Below are 15,528 nucleotides of genomic sequence, written 5' to 3'. Positions count from 1 at the left end.
TCCTTCTGTCCTAACATGTAAAAGCCAAATTGACCAACAAGCCAATTTCCCAAAGAGTCAATGCAATCATTTCAGGCAGTTTTCATGGCAGATTTAACAGACTGACAAACCTGAAACTGGTGGTGTAAAATCAGATCTTCACCTTCATCGCATGTTCGGCACAGAACACAGATCTGATATTTACTGAAAGGCCGACATTGGACTGACTGATAAACTGATATATCGATCCAGACCTGGCATGTCTCACTGTGACTGAGCCTCAGCAAGGAGTACATCTGTCTCTTTATTACAGATTCAAACACACACACATACAAGCACACAATCTTACAAGACAGGTTCAATGATGTTAACAGTAGTATATAAAGACTTGCCATTTTTCGTCGTAAAAGGTGCATTAAAAGGAATTTCAAGAACAAAGCAGATGAATGTTATAATCAATGTGAATTTAAACTGTAAAAATACTGTATACATAAAACAAAGAAGGAACTTATTTTTGCAACACATTCAGTTCAGTTCCCTCTGCAGCTATATGATGGGGTAGCAGGCGAACAGAGCAATGCCGCACTGGTTGTTCTTGTTGCGTGCCATCCGGATGTATCCCTGGTCTCCAAATGTAGTTCCCCAGCTGCACAAAAAGAGCAGAAAATCAGAGGAATATAATTTAGGGATACACCGAGGTTTTGGGGATATTGATTCATCAGTAAACATTCTTGTTAAGTGATGAGAATGTGAACAGAAGATTCATCCACGTGCCCTGAAGTCGATCAATCACTAGCGCCTTATGCTAATACTAATACTATACACTATTTTCAGTGTTAAATAATTAGCATTAGCATGAAAATGATAAATAAAAATTATGGAGTTGAATCTGACCTAAAGCTAGAATAACTATTATTTTAAATGACACAAAGTCTTATACTTATTGGTAAAATAAAGTATATCAAGTACAGAATGGCACAAAAGTAACAAATAAGTAGAGCCTTTCTCTATTTCTACATGAAGGTGGTGGGTGACGGAAGACAGTGTTCAGCTAAAAGCAGTGTGCAGAGGATGAATATGTGGTTGCTCATCTGCTAAAGTTCTGAAAATAAATTAGCTAGTCTTCATTTTGTTTTTATTATGAAATCTACAGATTGAACACTGGCAACACTTGGCTTACTTCTTACTTTAGATGGTGATCATTTTCTATCTCAGTACTATGTGTGTTGACGTGTTAATATGGATAGGAGTGAATATTTTTATACAAATGAAAAACTTAAATTTATCTTATTTACATTTATTTTATGTATCTTTTTTTTTTATTAAAGATTGGTCTCAAAAGAAGCAAATAAGTCACACTCACAAATTAGTCCAAAATCTAATGCTTTTGACACTTTTAAGTGTGCTATAATGTCCTAAATCGACCAATCTGTATTTATAAGGTTGACACCACCCACCATTTCACAGCTGCATGTCCTCAATCATTAGGTGGATATAAAAAACTATTTCAATTAAGATTCAGTCAAAGTAATTTAGAAATGATCTAAAAAGGAAATACTGCTGAATAGTGTCTGTCACCTGGCAGGAGATAAGATAAAAATAGAAAACAGTGAAAATCTGTTAAAATCGATGTACTCCTTTTAAAAAATTTAAAGGAGTACATTTTACATGAAATATGGAGCAACAGAGTCAATGATAAACTGGGAACATGTGGATGTTTCAGGTGTTTTATGTTGTCATCACATAACCTGTAAATTAATGTGCCAATCAGCCTGTTTATACACCAAACACTTATAGGAGAAAATTATAAATAAATACACTGTGTGGTGAGACCCGTAGAAAGAGGATTATAACACAGGCCTGATGAGGTCAGCAGCTGTGATGTTTGTTAAGTGATGAGAAATAAAACTCCTTCTTCTCTATTACCCATAAATGATTTCGTGACACCGCCTGACTTAAACCAACCACGTTTGTGGAATGTTAAGTCTATTAAACCACTACACTCATGTCAGCAAAATACCCAAACCCTGAACAGAACAAAACAGTTGGTCAGTGTACTTTCTGTTTTATTTCCCCTGTGTCCTCCAGTGCAGCCAATATGCACCGCACAGGGGACCAGATGGGGGAGGAACACACAGGAGCTGCACATGAGCTCAGTATGTATGAATAGACTAGATGGGGATTTAGGCAAGATCTGGGCAGTGAAAGTGTCTCACCTGTTCTTTACCAGCCAGTAGTCTTGTCCGTTCAGGGTGCCGTAGCCCACAGCTAACACCGCATGGTTCACCTTCTGGGTGCAGGTCGGGTCATCGTACACACCTGAAATGGCACGGGTCAAAATAATAACAAATCATTCTCATTATATATTTATTTTTTTTAAAATTCAGGAATTTAATGTATATTTTTACCAATTTTATACAAATTAGTTTGCCTATATTCTGATTTTGATTCACATGTTTTGAGAAAAGTTATATATTAAGTTGTAGTATTATCATGATTAGTGTATGTATCACTATTCTAGCAGGTGAGGGATTCAGTATCTTGTGCAAGAAAACTTTAAAGAGTAACTAAACCCAGGCTGAAAAGCAGTGTTTTGCTGCTCTCTTTTTCAAAAAGTGTGCTCTTTTGCACCTTTCACTACACTCAACAGTAATGTCCCGGGGTCCTGGAGTACACCTGTAAATCGCTGCAGCAAGGTAACAAGTTAAACCACTGGCGGTGAGCAAAGACAAGACTTTCAGGGGGTGTTAACTTGAGCTTTTCGTTAATGTTAACTCATCCTGTGACCCATTTGCATCTCAAAAAATGTCTGGATCTTTCTCCATCATGTAAGTAAAGATGTGCAGCTCATGATGTGTAACGTACCACTCCTGTAGAAAGTAAATCTGGGCCGTGTGGCATCAATCCCTACTGAAATGGGTCCGATGGTGGCGAGCGCCTGCTTCAGATCCCCCTCGTCCCCCTCGGGCAGGAAGCTGTACTGGGAGCAGTTGGCGGCGCGGTACATGGGGTTGTAGCGGCACTGTTGTGACTGAAGTAAGAGGACAAACTGGGGTTAAAACCGATGATTTACACAGGATGTGTGACATTAACCTGATGGTATTTAAGAAAGAACCTAATAGGAATGCCAAAAAAGTAATTTCCTAAATTTTTCTTGTGGTCCGATATGACATGAAGTTGGACCGAGGCACACTGAAGAATTAATTAATTCAGAATTTTAATCAGTGACTGAACTAGGGTGACCCCCATGACTTTTACATTTTCCAGCTCTTGGCAGGTGAGCCAGAAAGTGAATTTGAGACACAGACGCCAGTCACTGTGCTTATTAAGAGAATATTTCACATCACAGATAGAGTTGTTATTTATTTTTCGGGCGAATTAGAGCCATGACACCTCCGCGATGCTGGAACAGTCTGTCGGATCTGCTCAGAACTGCCCTCTTCCTCCTCACAAACATGAACAACAGCGAACCAGATGAAGCCTGGAGGAAAAACACGTTGTCCGCTCAGATTAATTCATTGTTGCTTCAAAGAGACATTAACAGCACACCACAGACAAGTGAGAAGAGTGTTGCTGCCTACAGCCTGAAGGGTCGCACTTAACTTGTTGTACACCCCCATTGTTGTCTCATACAGGAACAATAAACCTGAGTTTGCACTGAATTTCCTATATGTTTCCACTTTAAGAAAACCACCATTATATAATTCCTTGTAAAATGGGATAACAACACTCACAGTACTCCGACCTCAACTTCCTGTTTGGTTTTTGGGATGAAGCCTTCATAAGAGAACAACATTCATCCTTCTTTTATAGTGAATAAGCAATCAGCCCCTCATGTGTAGGGGAAGTACTGATTTACAGTAACCAATTACAGTATGTACAATTGTCATCTTTAATTTTTTCCACCATTCAACCAAACAAACAACACTGTGAAGAAACTAAGCTGTCAATTGATTGATTGAAAAACTATACTAATTAATCGCACAATTTGCTGTGATTAATCGCAATTTATCACTTTTTTTCTTCTTAATATTGAAGCTTGCAATAATGGATATTCAAATGTACAATCATGGAATTAATGTTGATTCAACACCACATAAGTATATTTAAATTCAAATACTATTGTTTAATAGCATCTTTTTTACTTTGAACACAGATTCTTTCATGTGAACTACTGTCGTATGTGCTGTGTATGTGGACCCAAAAGCAGATGACCAGGAAGCTGTATCAGGGTGAAGTAGCCAGATGGCTACAGTGTTTATTGAGAGTGATGTGGTTTACAGGCAGGTACAGGCAGGAGACCGGTAGGCAGAGAGGTAATGAACAGGCAACAGGAAAATGGGTTAACGGCCGGCAGTGGTGGAAACAGGGAAGTGAGTCCAATATGGCTAAACAGTCCAATAGGGAGCAGGCAAAGTACAAAATCCAGAATACAACCAAGGTCTACAGGAGACAAAGAATCCAAAGTAGAACTCATGGAAGAATATCGGGGAACTGGGCACAGGAACCAGGTACAACCAAAGTGCACCAAACGGCGACACAGACAAAGGTCAGGAACACTCACAAGACACGAACCTCACAAGACACGAACCACACAAGACACGAACCACACAAGACACGAACCACACAAGACACGAACCACACAAGACACGAACCACACAAGACACGAACCACACAAGACACGAACAACAATGACCCAACACTGAACAAAGACAGAAACCTGGACTAAATACCCTAGGGGAGGTGAAACAACGAGACCCAGGTGCAAACAATCAAGGAAGGGCCAACAATCAAAACTGGAGGGAAAACAAACAAAGACAGGAAGTAAAACCACAAGACACACAAGGAGAGGGACACACTACAAAATAAAACAGGAAATGAAAAACCCTCAAACTATAACGACTACAGATTTTCAATAAAACCATCAAGGCCATTGACTGTCAGCTTGAAAGGCATATTTCTTATATGCAACAGAAATAATAACAAAACCCAGGCCTATATGTGACAGTTGAATTTCAACAAGGTCCACAATAGTTCATGCAAATATGACAAAAGAACAAGGAAAGATTCAGATTCACACATGGAAGACACAGAGAGAGTTCAAAGGGGCCCCTTCTCCCTCGCCAAAATTAAGCCTAACTTTGGAGCGTTATTTATCCCCCTTCCGGACAAGATAGCATGGCATGGGTGGTACCAATGAATGCCTTAGGTTGTCTAGTTTCATATGATACCAGAGATTAACCTCATCTCGTGCTGCAGTTTCTAGGGCTGCAACTGACGATTATTTTCATTATCGTTTAATAACATCTAAAGGTTTTGACTGAATTTTCACTTTGCCTAGTATTACACCTATGCTGGTCTCTAGAACACTCATACACCTGTGAACACTGTTGGTCATTGTTAGTCAGTACCTTCCCTACACATACAGGACGATTGCTTAATCAAAGGAGCAAGATTTCTCTCTGTGGTGCTCTGATAGTGGCTTGTTTGCTTAAATGTGTTTGCCAAAGAAATAAAATGGGCAACTGAGGCCAGAGAATTATCCTTTTGTTTGTACTTTTAAAGTGCTGCCATCTGAGTTTAGATGTTATGACTTTGTGTCATAATTTCTTGCTTAGTGTGAGGACAGTGTGATTGGCTGAGATATTATTTTTGGAAATGTCATGTAACACAATACATGGGTTTGTAGGTTACAGATGCATATAAATGTGCATATTAGGACTGACCTTTTGTTATTGTTTTTAATTACTTTCCACATTTTTTTGCCCAGCTACCAGCTCCAAGTAATCAAATTAATTTCCCACATAGTTTTCAACATGTCCTAAACAGACTCTCTAGAGTCCAAGTTTAATGGATTTTCCAAATCCCTTTGACAAAATCTTTGACCAGCAGGATTAAACCAGTTACTCACCTGTCCTATGTAGGGGTATGAAGCATCGGAGTCGATGCCCTGGTTGTCGATGATGTACTGGAAGGCTCTGTGCATGTAGCCACCATTGCAGCCATGGTTGCCATATTTGCCTGAACAGTCCACCAGGTTTTGGGGGCTGAGGTCCACCAGTTTCCCCGTTGTCTTGGCCAACTGGCCCTCCAAGGCCCCTGCGGCACTGAAGGCCCAGCAGGAGCCACAAGAACCCTGGATTTAAATGAGTGGTGTCATACTGTCACATACATGATGCAAAACTACATTTGTTAGCTTCAGAGTTAGATGAAACACTTTTTCACATTTCCACACTTGGCAGCACAACATGTGTTTGTAAAGATGGAGCCAGCAGAGTTTAAGAGGTTAAAGATCTATACTGACTCTGGGAAATGTTCTTGTTTGTCAATTATATTTAACATGTTGCACAGAACAGAAGGAACTCCAAAATCAATACTTGTGTGTCTCTGGTTGAATGATACTGATCTGCACAGTACGAGTTTGTAATAAGTTGAAAAGCTCTTTTTTTCTCAAAACTCTGTAAGTAATCTGCCAATATGATGAGATTCTTTGCAGTGTAAAGCAACTTCTCTGAAGAGTTTGAAACAAGAGCATTTTTAAAATACTACACTTTTCTTATTTTCATAACAAGATCTTAAGAATTTTATCAGTTAGATTTTTTTTGTTGATCATCTTGTAACTTGCAACTTCAAGAAATAAATAATTCATGTAACAAATGGGACTTGTCATATGTTATTTATATACTGTAGCTATATAACATTGCTCCAAAAACAGCTATTTAAATATCTCAATTTTGACTATAAAGAATCCAGTTCAAAATAAATCTAATTTATTCAGGACCAAGCTGTGAAAACTGACAAAACATCAGACCAAATATAATCAAGATAAAAACATAAAACATCGAAAACGTATGTTTACTTAAAGAGTATGTTCAAATAAAGTACATAAAAGGATAAAACAAGACGTAAAATGTATACACATATGTACAAGGGGACTAGGTTTATATGTGTGTGTGTGTTACAGTATGTTAACTGAGTTGTGTGTTGAGTGTCAGTTGGCTATTTGTCTTAAGAAGATGTCTTAATTAAGTCTTTATAATTTTAGCCTCACAAGGTGTAACAAACAATAATTATGAAGTATAAAATTATATGAATTTTACGCCAGTGGAACATAGGAACTTTTGTTTCCATGAGTGATTTTCCAAATACAGGCATTTATCAATTTATAAGTTATTAATAAAAAACAAAAAAGGGAAAAAGTGAGTGTAGAAAAAGTGATGTAATTTTGAAAGCCGACATATTTATAAGAGCTGTTGGATGGTGAGCTAGATGATGGTAATGCATGTCAGGCAGTGATGTTGCGCCTCTGGCAGCTGTGGTAACGACTTCCTGTGAGAAAAGGAACCGATTTGACGAATAAGGAACAGAAGGAATGTTGTAAATGAATGAGGGATGATGACAGTGTTGATTGCATCACTGTGATACACCAGATGTTTCTGCTTTCACCAACAGCACTGATTAATCCTGCTGACTTATGCTGAGTTACATGAGTCTTTGATGGAAACAGAATCACTCTGGGTATGTTTTTATACCTGCATCTTGACGCTGGTGACACAGCCCTTCTCTCTCCAGTCCATGGTGTCTGGTACATCAGCGCCTGAAGTCCCAGCAAAGGGAGATGGTGCCCTCTGGATGTCAGTGGGAGGACTGAACGTGGCAAAATACTGCAGGATCTCCTCTGTTGTCTATAAGGAAGTAGATAACAACTGATGAAATGAGCAGCACGGAGTTCAGTTTCAAATGGCCTATATTCATTTAGCAGGATACAATCCTGCTAAATGAATAGAACTTTTAAAGGACAGAAGTCTTGTAAAGGGGTAAACAGTCTGTTTTTGATTCCGATTGGACTGAAATCCTCCATCTAATGTTACAAATGTAGTCGGGTGCAACTAAGGATCATTTTCATTATTATTATTATATTATTAATCTGCCTATTATTTTCTTGATTAATTGATTTGTCTATTATTTGACCAACAGTCCAAAACCCAAAGATATTCAGTTTACCGTTATATATGACAAATAAAAGCATCAAATTCTCACATTTGAAAAGATGGAAACAAAGAATGTTTGGCTTTTTTTTTTTTTAAAAAATGACTGAAATAATTCATTGTTAATTAAAATAGTTGCTGATTCAGATGCTACTGTGCTGTACAATTGATAATCTTAATTCCTAAATTTTTTGTTCTCTGTCTTTCTTATGTTGTTACTTTAGTTTTTTGTAAAACATTTCTAAAAAGTTTGTGATAATTAAAAAAATGTATGTAGGGCGGAGAATAAAATCACAAAATGTTTTCCTAATTCTATATTGTGCACTAACACTTAGTGTAACTGTTACTTCTTTTATTCATTTTGTGAGACTATTTGCCACATTTTTCAGTTAAAGCTGCACTAATCAATATTATATTTTAACAATATATCAAATGAAAAAATGGTGACGTGAAAATGGATCAAATGTGTAATATGTAAGGGGTTGTTCATTGTGACAAAACCAGAAGAGAATTATCACCAAATCTGCAGTTCCTCTCAGGTCTACGGATCGTTTTAGCGTCTTTCAGCTCATTGTTTTGGTTTGCAGATCGCAACTTTACTGCTTTGGTTCTCTTTTACCGCTCTCATCAGGGTTGTTTCAGTGAAAAAGTGCTAATAAACCCGCTACCTGGCTAGCACCAAATGACAGTCGGACTAAGTTAGCAACTAGCTGGTGAAGAAAGTGGAACTTTTTTTATCTTCAGTATAAAACAGTAGAGTGAACAAGTGTCTTACCATGTCTCCCATGTGGTTCATGCTCAGATCGTAGGTGTGAAGCCCCATCGAGGCCTCCAGGTTGTGTATGGTAATGAGCATCAAGTTCTTCTCCCATAATTCCCTGCGGCGCACATCCTCCACCTCAAAACATACATAAAGAGTGAATATTGGCAAAAACTGTAAAAGTTAATAATAAATCTAATAAAAACCTTTTTTATCACATACCTCATTTTGGTACTTCTTCTCGTGTGTCTTCTTCCACAGATCCCAGTGGACGTCCAGCCTGCTGTCAAACATGGCTGCTGCCCCGACCCACAGGGAGACGAACAGCAGGCTGCCCAACATCATTCCTGTAAACACACAGACAGACATGGACCACCACCACATGAGAAGTCAGGATGTCGTCTGACCTTTGATTAGACGGCTAGTAGCTAACACCCCGAGAAAACAAACCACCTGGCAGAGATCAAGCCTTGAGTCAGAAACATAGAAATGGTTTTCACTTCATAAAAACCACACACAGACAATCAGCATCTCAGAGACTGGAGGATTAGTGCTGACAAAATGTTTTTAGAGGTTGCATCAAAGGTCAAAAGAAAAAAAGAAGACAAAGCAAAGAAGGGAATTTTTTTATTGCGAACAAGATATAAATCTCAACTTAGTGTTTCTTCCTTCAATACCCTGACATTTAGAATTTTGGACAGACACATATGCTTATTTCTTTATCAGCAAAATTCACTCCAGCAAGTTAGCAAAACAGAAACCCAACATCTCTTCTTGAGGTTTCACTTAAATTCTTACCTGGATAAATTGAAACACTTGCAACGAATTTAATGTTTAACTTTATGTATTTTATATTCTTTGACGGAAACTATGTAAAAAAATTCAAGGGACTGCATATATAGCTGTTTGGCTAACTCTGGCACATTTGCAGCAATGTTAAGTAAAGCAATCAATATTTCATTTTTAAAACCTGTACGTTTTGTGTGCAATCTTGTGCTATTTTCAGAATTGTAGACCTGTCAGTTTTATTTTGTGGCTAGTTAAAAACTAGCTAGCTTACTTTTTTACCTTGCATATGCTAGTGGTTTTTAAACTTGGAAGGTCAGCTAGGCTAGCTAACCGTGCTTACCTTGTATATGCTAGTGTGGTTTAAACTTCTGGTCAATGCTGGTTTTTCCAGCAGGGTTGGAAGGTCGGCTAGGCTAACTAGCTATAGTAACAGTTGACTGCCAGGCTAACTAGCTAACCTAGACAACTTAGCATGATTCATATGTATATTTTTGGGTTGGGGGCAGCAGCATTAGTCTTACTTTTAACTTAACTTTTTTTCCTGACGTCTCCATTTTCAGAATAACTTAAAAACTTGGTTCCACTTAGGTTAAACTCAACCACTAGGATTATTTTTTGCATCCAGAGTGGCTTTGCCTATAAGAAATGCTTGACGAAAACAAACTTTGAAATATTACTACAGCAATACCGTGCTAAGACAGTTGACGGCAGGAGGAACAAAACTGAAAAAGCATTGTGTTGTTGTATGAGGAAGAAGTGGTTTTCATATGTGGGCTGCAGGTATGTGTTGTCCCTGCCTGTCAGTTAGGTAAGAAATCAGCAGCAACACATCATCATAGAGTTATGGTTGAACTTCAGTTTTTACACGCACAAGGTTAAAGTTTGCGTTATGTCTTTAGTAACTTACTGTAGCGGAATGGTCATGTGTAAACAGGTTCTAGAGAATACACCAACCAATCCTAATATTCAATGCAAAGTTATTATTTTATAGATCAATACATTTTTTTACCCCCCCAAAGGACCAAAATAAGATAAATTGAGCAAAAATGCGGTCTCCAAGTTAAATCGATTCCATTCCTAGGCTTTTCACAGCAGACATGTTGTTATAGCAGGATGTTATCAGTTCCACCTGTGCATAATTACAGTTTTTAAGTGGTTTGTGTTTGGGAAACTCAAAGCACTGAATGAACTGTGTTATACTGTTGTGCATACATCAAACAAAGCTCAAACTTTAGTAACTCATTGTGTTAGTTTTTCGTTACAGCTTATTCAGAATTATTAATTTGGTCAACAGAAATGTGTACTGATAACACAATGTGATCAATAAGATTCAGCTGAAAGTTGATTCATGATAAAATTAGATAAATGCAGCCTTCTGGTACCTGTAGAACTCAGTCTCCTATGAATTCTATTTAGATACAGCACATTTGCACTGAAATGCATTTTGGAGTAGACATGAATGATTGTGGTCTTGGTACAGTGTGGTTAGGGTTAGCGCCTGGTTAAAAATCCTGATCTTTTTTTTAAATACTGAACCAATGTAAGGTAATACAATCCAATACAACAACAGTCTTTGCGAAGCTCATGCTGTTCAGTCTTAGAGGTGTTGATTCAACTCTGCAGTTGTGATGGTGGTATTCAGATTGCGGTGTTTTGAATGTTCTGATTACCCACATTTACAAAGCTGAACAGACTATTAAAAACATCTCTTATACCTCTCACCTAAGACTGCGTCTTAAGTGTGTGTCTGAGTGTTCAAGATCTCCGTCTCATGGACAGCAGCAGAAGTATCACTTCCACAAATTTAAAGCTATTGCACTGTACATAAATCCGCAAGTGTTGCAACTGTCACAAGGCCAGAACTGAAACTACGAACAAGCAAGAAATTTGCCGAACACATCAGTAATGTCACTAAGCAACAACAAATCATGTTTAATTAAACGATTGTAAAGGCGTTGTTATAACAGCTTTAAAAGGTCGGAAGTCTTTGCTGCCAAAGAGAGAGAATCAGCATTTAATAAAGGAAGTATTAAGAAAAGGAAATGGAAGTCAAAATTCTGGTTAGTTAGGTCTTGGCTCTGTTAGAGGGTTCAGTATGCAGGTCTGCCAGTTTCACCTGATCTACTGGAGGACTGATAAACTGATAAACTGAACAATTTCAGAAATCAGCAGAGAATAAAATCAAGAGTCCAAAATGACACTCCTCTTTAGGTGACAAAAAATAGGCTAAACGTGTCACTTGATGTCTGACTGACTCGATAAACAATCATTGTTTACATTTACATAACCCCAAGATTAATCCAAACCTATATCTTACATATTTACAAATGACCAGTCACCAGAATCTGAAACTCTGCAGACTTTCCAGTGACTAATAGTAAGCGTAGCTGCAGTATCCAGCCGAGTAACATTGGACTTTATCAAAGTAAATGTCCTTGACTGGTTACTTTTGTTTATCTTATTACACATTTCAGAAATACTAATGAGAAAAAGAAATAATAACATAATAGTAACATTATACTGTAGCAAAAATGTACAGCACGTCGTTTTTAAATACCTCAGAGAATGACCATATAAAATACTATATATTTAGATCATTTTACCTAAGTGTAACAATGTTATAGCAATTTTTACAAAATTATTTTCCGTCACTTGGACACCTGAGCCTGTAGGCTACACAAAAGAAAGTCTCTGTAAAACATAAAAACGAAACTAAAAGCAAAAACGCGTTAAAGCTTTTTATTGACGGACTCCCCTTTCATAAACGCCCTGACATTAATATAAATAGCAAAAGTTTTTTTTTTTATGAAAGTTGTAAATGTATTGATGAAAAGTGTTTTACTTGCCTCGATCAGTCGGACTCATCGCCGCTTCTGCGCTGGAGCCACCCCGCCTGGTTTTCCTGGTTGATATTTATGAGGTAACGTTAAAAGTCACATGCTCCGGCTCTTCCTCTTTAGAAACCCAACGCGTGCTGCTTCACCTGAAGCAGGAGTGCACAGTGCAACAGAGGAGAAACTGAAGGTATGAGAAAAGAAGTGAGCAAAAGTTTTTTTTTTTTGTTTTTTTTAAAGCATGAGAATCGTAACTATTACTACAAATCGTATTTGCTGAGGATAAGGGAGAGGGTATGTTATGTTAATTAGTGTTTAAACACATTAAAACAATACAAATGTAAAAAGTCGCACTAGCAGCCCTAGAGGCTATGATTTAAGTTACACCTCACAATAAAACATTTGTGAATGACAAACAAGAAACTGAGGATTTTAGGATAAAATGCCCCGTCGTCATTGACATCATTTTAGGTTCTTAAAATTCTCTGTAAATGTGGAAATTAAGTGAGATTATGAGATATCATGTGTTTTGTCCTGAGGGTGGAAAAACTGGAAGTGAAAACTAATACTCCTCCAATGGGGAGAAAGAAAATGTTCAATTCATTTCATGGAAAACTGCTCACTAGATTTTGATATTTTTAGTGAAGAAGTGACATTTTTGGTATGATGGTGGTGCAATAGGAAAAGTCAGGGAGGTCACTAAAATGTTAGGATTCAGTGTCCGGGGAGCATGACTGCACTGCAAATGTCTCGGAAATCCAGTCAGTAGTTGCAGGGGTACGTGGTCCCGGACCAAAGTGTAGGTCAAGAGGTCGTTTTGACCTGTGAGGAGCTGGATGAAAGGTCAGGAGGTCACCACGTTTAATGGCAGCCTGCCAGATGTTGCTGAGGTCTCTGGACCAAAGTGTTGGGTGGCCGGATGGATAATCCCATTCTGCTGCTACAGGAACTTAAATCAATAAGAACCATAAAAAATGTCAAATCTGCAAATAAATTGCTGTGAATATAAACATAGCGTTTGATAACTCTGTATTACATGGTTATGGTCACTGACATACAAACTATATGCACTGTACCACATACTTACACTATACATTGTATATAACATATACTGTATATGACAACATGGCATCATGCTACTGAAGCTACTGTATGGTACCAAGATACAGACTGTAGAAAACACAAGGCTATACATCAGTGTAGGGTCCGCAATCATTTGAGACAAAATCCAGAGTATTGTTCGTATTCAAAGATTATAAATTGTACATTACCATCTATAGTATTTTTGATTGTTTTGAATTGATTTTTGTTTAGTTTTTTAGGACCTGTTTAATACCATTACATTTCACAATGTTTGTGCCAAAACTTATATTCTTGACAGATGTAAAAAAAAAAAAAAAAAAAAAAGAAAAAGTGTTATGAACAAAACTGAAAACGAAAACTTTTTACTTAAACTTAGACTAATGAAAATATTTGTTCATAAATTTGAAGTTATTAGCTCTTTAAGGTGGGGGATGTACCCTCTTCTGTGATGTCCCACAGAGGTTCTGGACCCTGCACGACTGACACAGAGAGAGATGGAGTGATAGCTTCAGTTTATTATAAAACACGAAGCGACCCCAGGTGTGCAGAGGGAAACGCCAGGAGCCGGTGGACTAGGCGATGGCGGCAGGCTGGCGAGTGACTGGTGGAGCCGGTGAGGCTTGGAGACAGGTCGGTAGGTGAGGTGAGCCTGGACACAGGAATTCAGAGGATTAGTCAGGGCTTCAAAACACACAAGCAAGATAATCATTCGTCGAGTACAAGTGGAGGCCGAGCTTCTATACCACGTAGGTAAACTGACGAACTGGCGAAGAGTGGGGAGAAGAGCCGGGTATATATGCTGCCTGCCGTGTATACTGTGCTGATTAGTGGATGGAGATCAGGTGAGGAACAGCAGGTGTGTCAGTTCTTGATTGGAGGTTCCTTGGGAGGCTGCGCCCAACCAGCCACACACACACACACACACACACACACACACACACACACACACAGGGGGGGGACAAACAGACAGAAACACTAGGAATGGTACCGCTGCACCATGACACCTTCATTTCTGTTTAATCAATCAGTGAGAAGCTCTGGGATACATTTAGCATGTATTTCTACTTTTACACAAGTTGTTTAATAGTGCAGAGGTTGTACAAACTATGTCATGTGGCTGTGGTCACTGGTCAAAGAGAAACCAGAATATTTTAATTTAACATCATGACTAATACTTACGAAAAGGTCTGGCAAAACAATATAGCAGGGGTCAGTAAAGAGGTTCAACCACTGGCAAGTTTTCTTTCAGCACAGTTCATTAGGGGGGCCAACACGCTACACATTCCCATATGTTTTGTTTTACATCCACCATCTAATAATCTGGTTAATCTGTTACACTTAACTTGACAGTACTCATTATTGCACTATTACTTATTACTTGTATTATTACATTGTATTATACCGTACATACTTACACTTATTTTAGCTTTTATACTTATATCCACTTTGTACTTAATTTATCCTAGCTGTATTATAGTGTATTATGTTTTGATTTGCTTAGTACTTCTATTCCTGTGTGCATTGACGTGATAGTGAGCAGCTGTAACAAAAGAGTTTCCCCGCGGGGATCAATAAAGTATTTCTGATTCTGATTCTGATTATTTGTTTTTATTCAGTTAAGAATACCATTCATTCATACAACTGTTTTAATAAATGAGGAAAGATGTCATAATTCCTATTGGTAAGTGAGGACTAACAGAGTTACAGCAGGTTATGTTAATCCTTATTTGGAAATAAATGACTCGTAAACATGAACATGTGTTCTGTGTTGCACTATGAGACCAGAGATGTAACTTTTCTACAGTACCCTGCTTCATTTATGACTAGTATTCAAGTCATGCAAAAGTTTTAATATAAACTATGAAAGCTTTTGTCAGGGGTCAAATGTTTTTGTCGGAGGGCCAGATTTGGCTCACGGGCCACTATTTGCCTATCACTGCAATATATCCATAGAAAGCAACTGATACTTCTAAATAAAATATGTCCTTGTTTGACAAAATTAGACTACTTTGACAAACTGGATCCTGTGATGAGTTTCTTTGAATGAACCCCTACACTTATTACAGCTGTGTTTAAAGACAGTATGTTGTTTTCA

General features: G+C 38.0%; 1 protein-coding gene across 1 annotated transcript; it reads right to left on the bottom strand.

The window, feature by feature from the left end:
• Window positions 1–264: 264 nt before the first annotated feature.
• Window positions 265–12,513, bottom strand: ctss2.1 (cathepsin S, ortholog2, tandem duplicate 1). Its single transcript, XM_044209514.1, has 8 exons — window positions 12,363–12,513; window positions 8,950–9,074; window positions 8,743–8,865; window positions 7,512–7,664; window positions 5,891–6,115; window positions 2,845–3,010; window positions 2,196–2,298; window positions 265–625 (listed from the first exon to the last, which is right to left on the bottom strand). Exons 1-8 carry the CDS (start codon window positions 12,379–12,381, stop codon window positions 526–528), a joined length of 1,014 nt encoding a protein of 337 aa, XP_044065449.1. The 5' UTR covers window positions 12,382–12,513; the 3' UTR covers window positions 265–525.
• Between the last annotated feature and the right edge of the window lie 3,015 nt (window positions 12,514–15,528).

This window comes from Siniperca chuatsi, linkage group LG9 (genome assembly GCF_020085105.1).
Source record: "Siniperca chuatsi isolate FFG_IHB_CAS linkage group LG9, ASM2008510v1, whole genome shotgun sequence".
NCBI lineage: Eukaryota > Metazoa > Chordata > Actinopteri > Centrarchiformes > Sinipercidae > Siniperca > Siniperca chuatsi.
The sequence above is the reverse complement of the archived record's forward strand: the minus strand, read 5'-3'. Positions and strand labels throughout refer to the sequence as shown.

Excerpts from the sequence above, each read along its gene's own strand:
- ctss2.1 (XM_044209514.1), bottom strand. Across the intron at positions 7,665-8,742 it reads TGAACCACATGGGAGACATG|ACAACAGAGGAGATCCTGCA; the intron begins GTAAGACACTTG and ends ACTTCCTTATAG. Across the intron at positions 626-2,195 it reads TACTGGCTGGTAAAGAACAG|CTGGGGAACTACATTTGGAG; the intron begins GTGAGACACTTT and ends CTTTTTGTGCAG.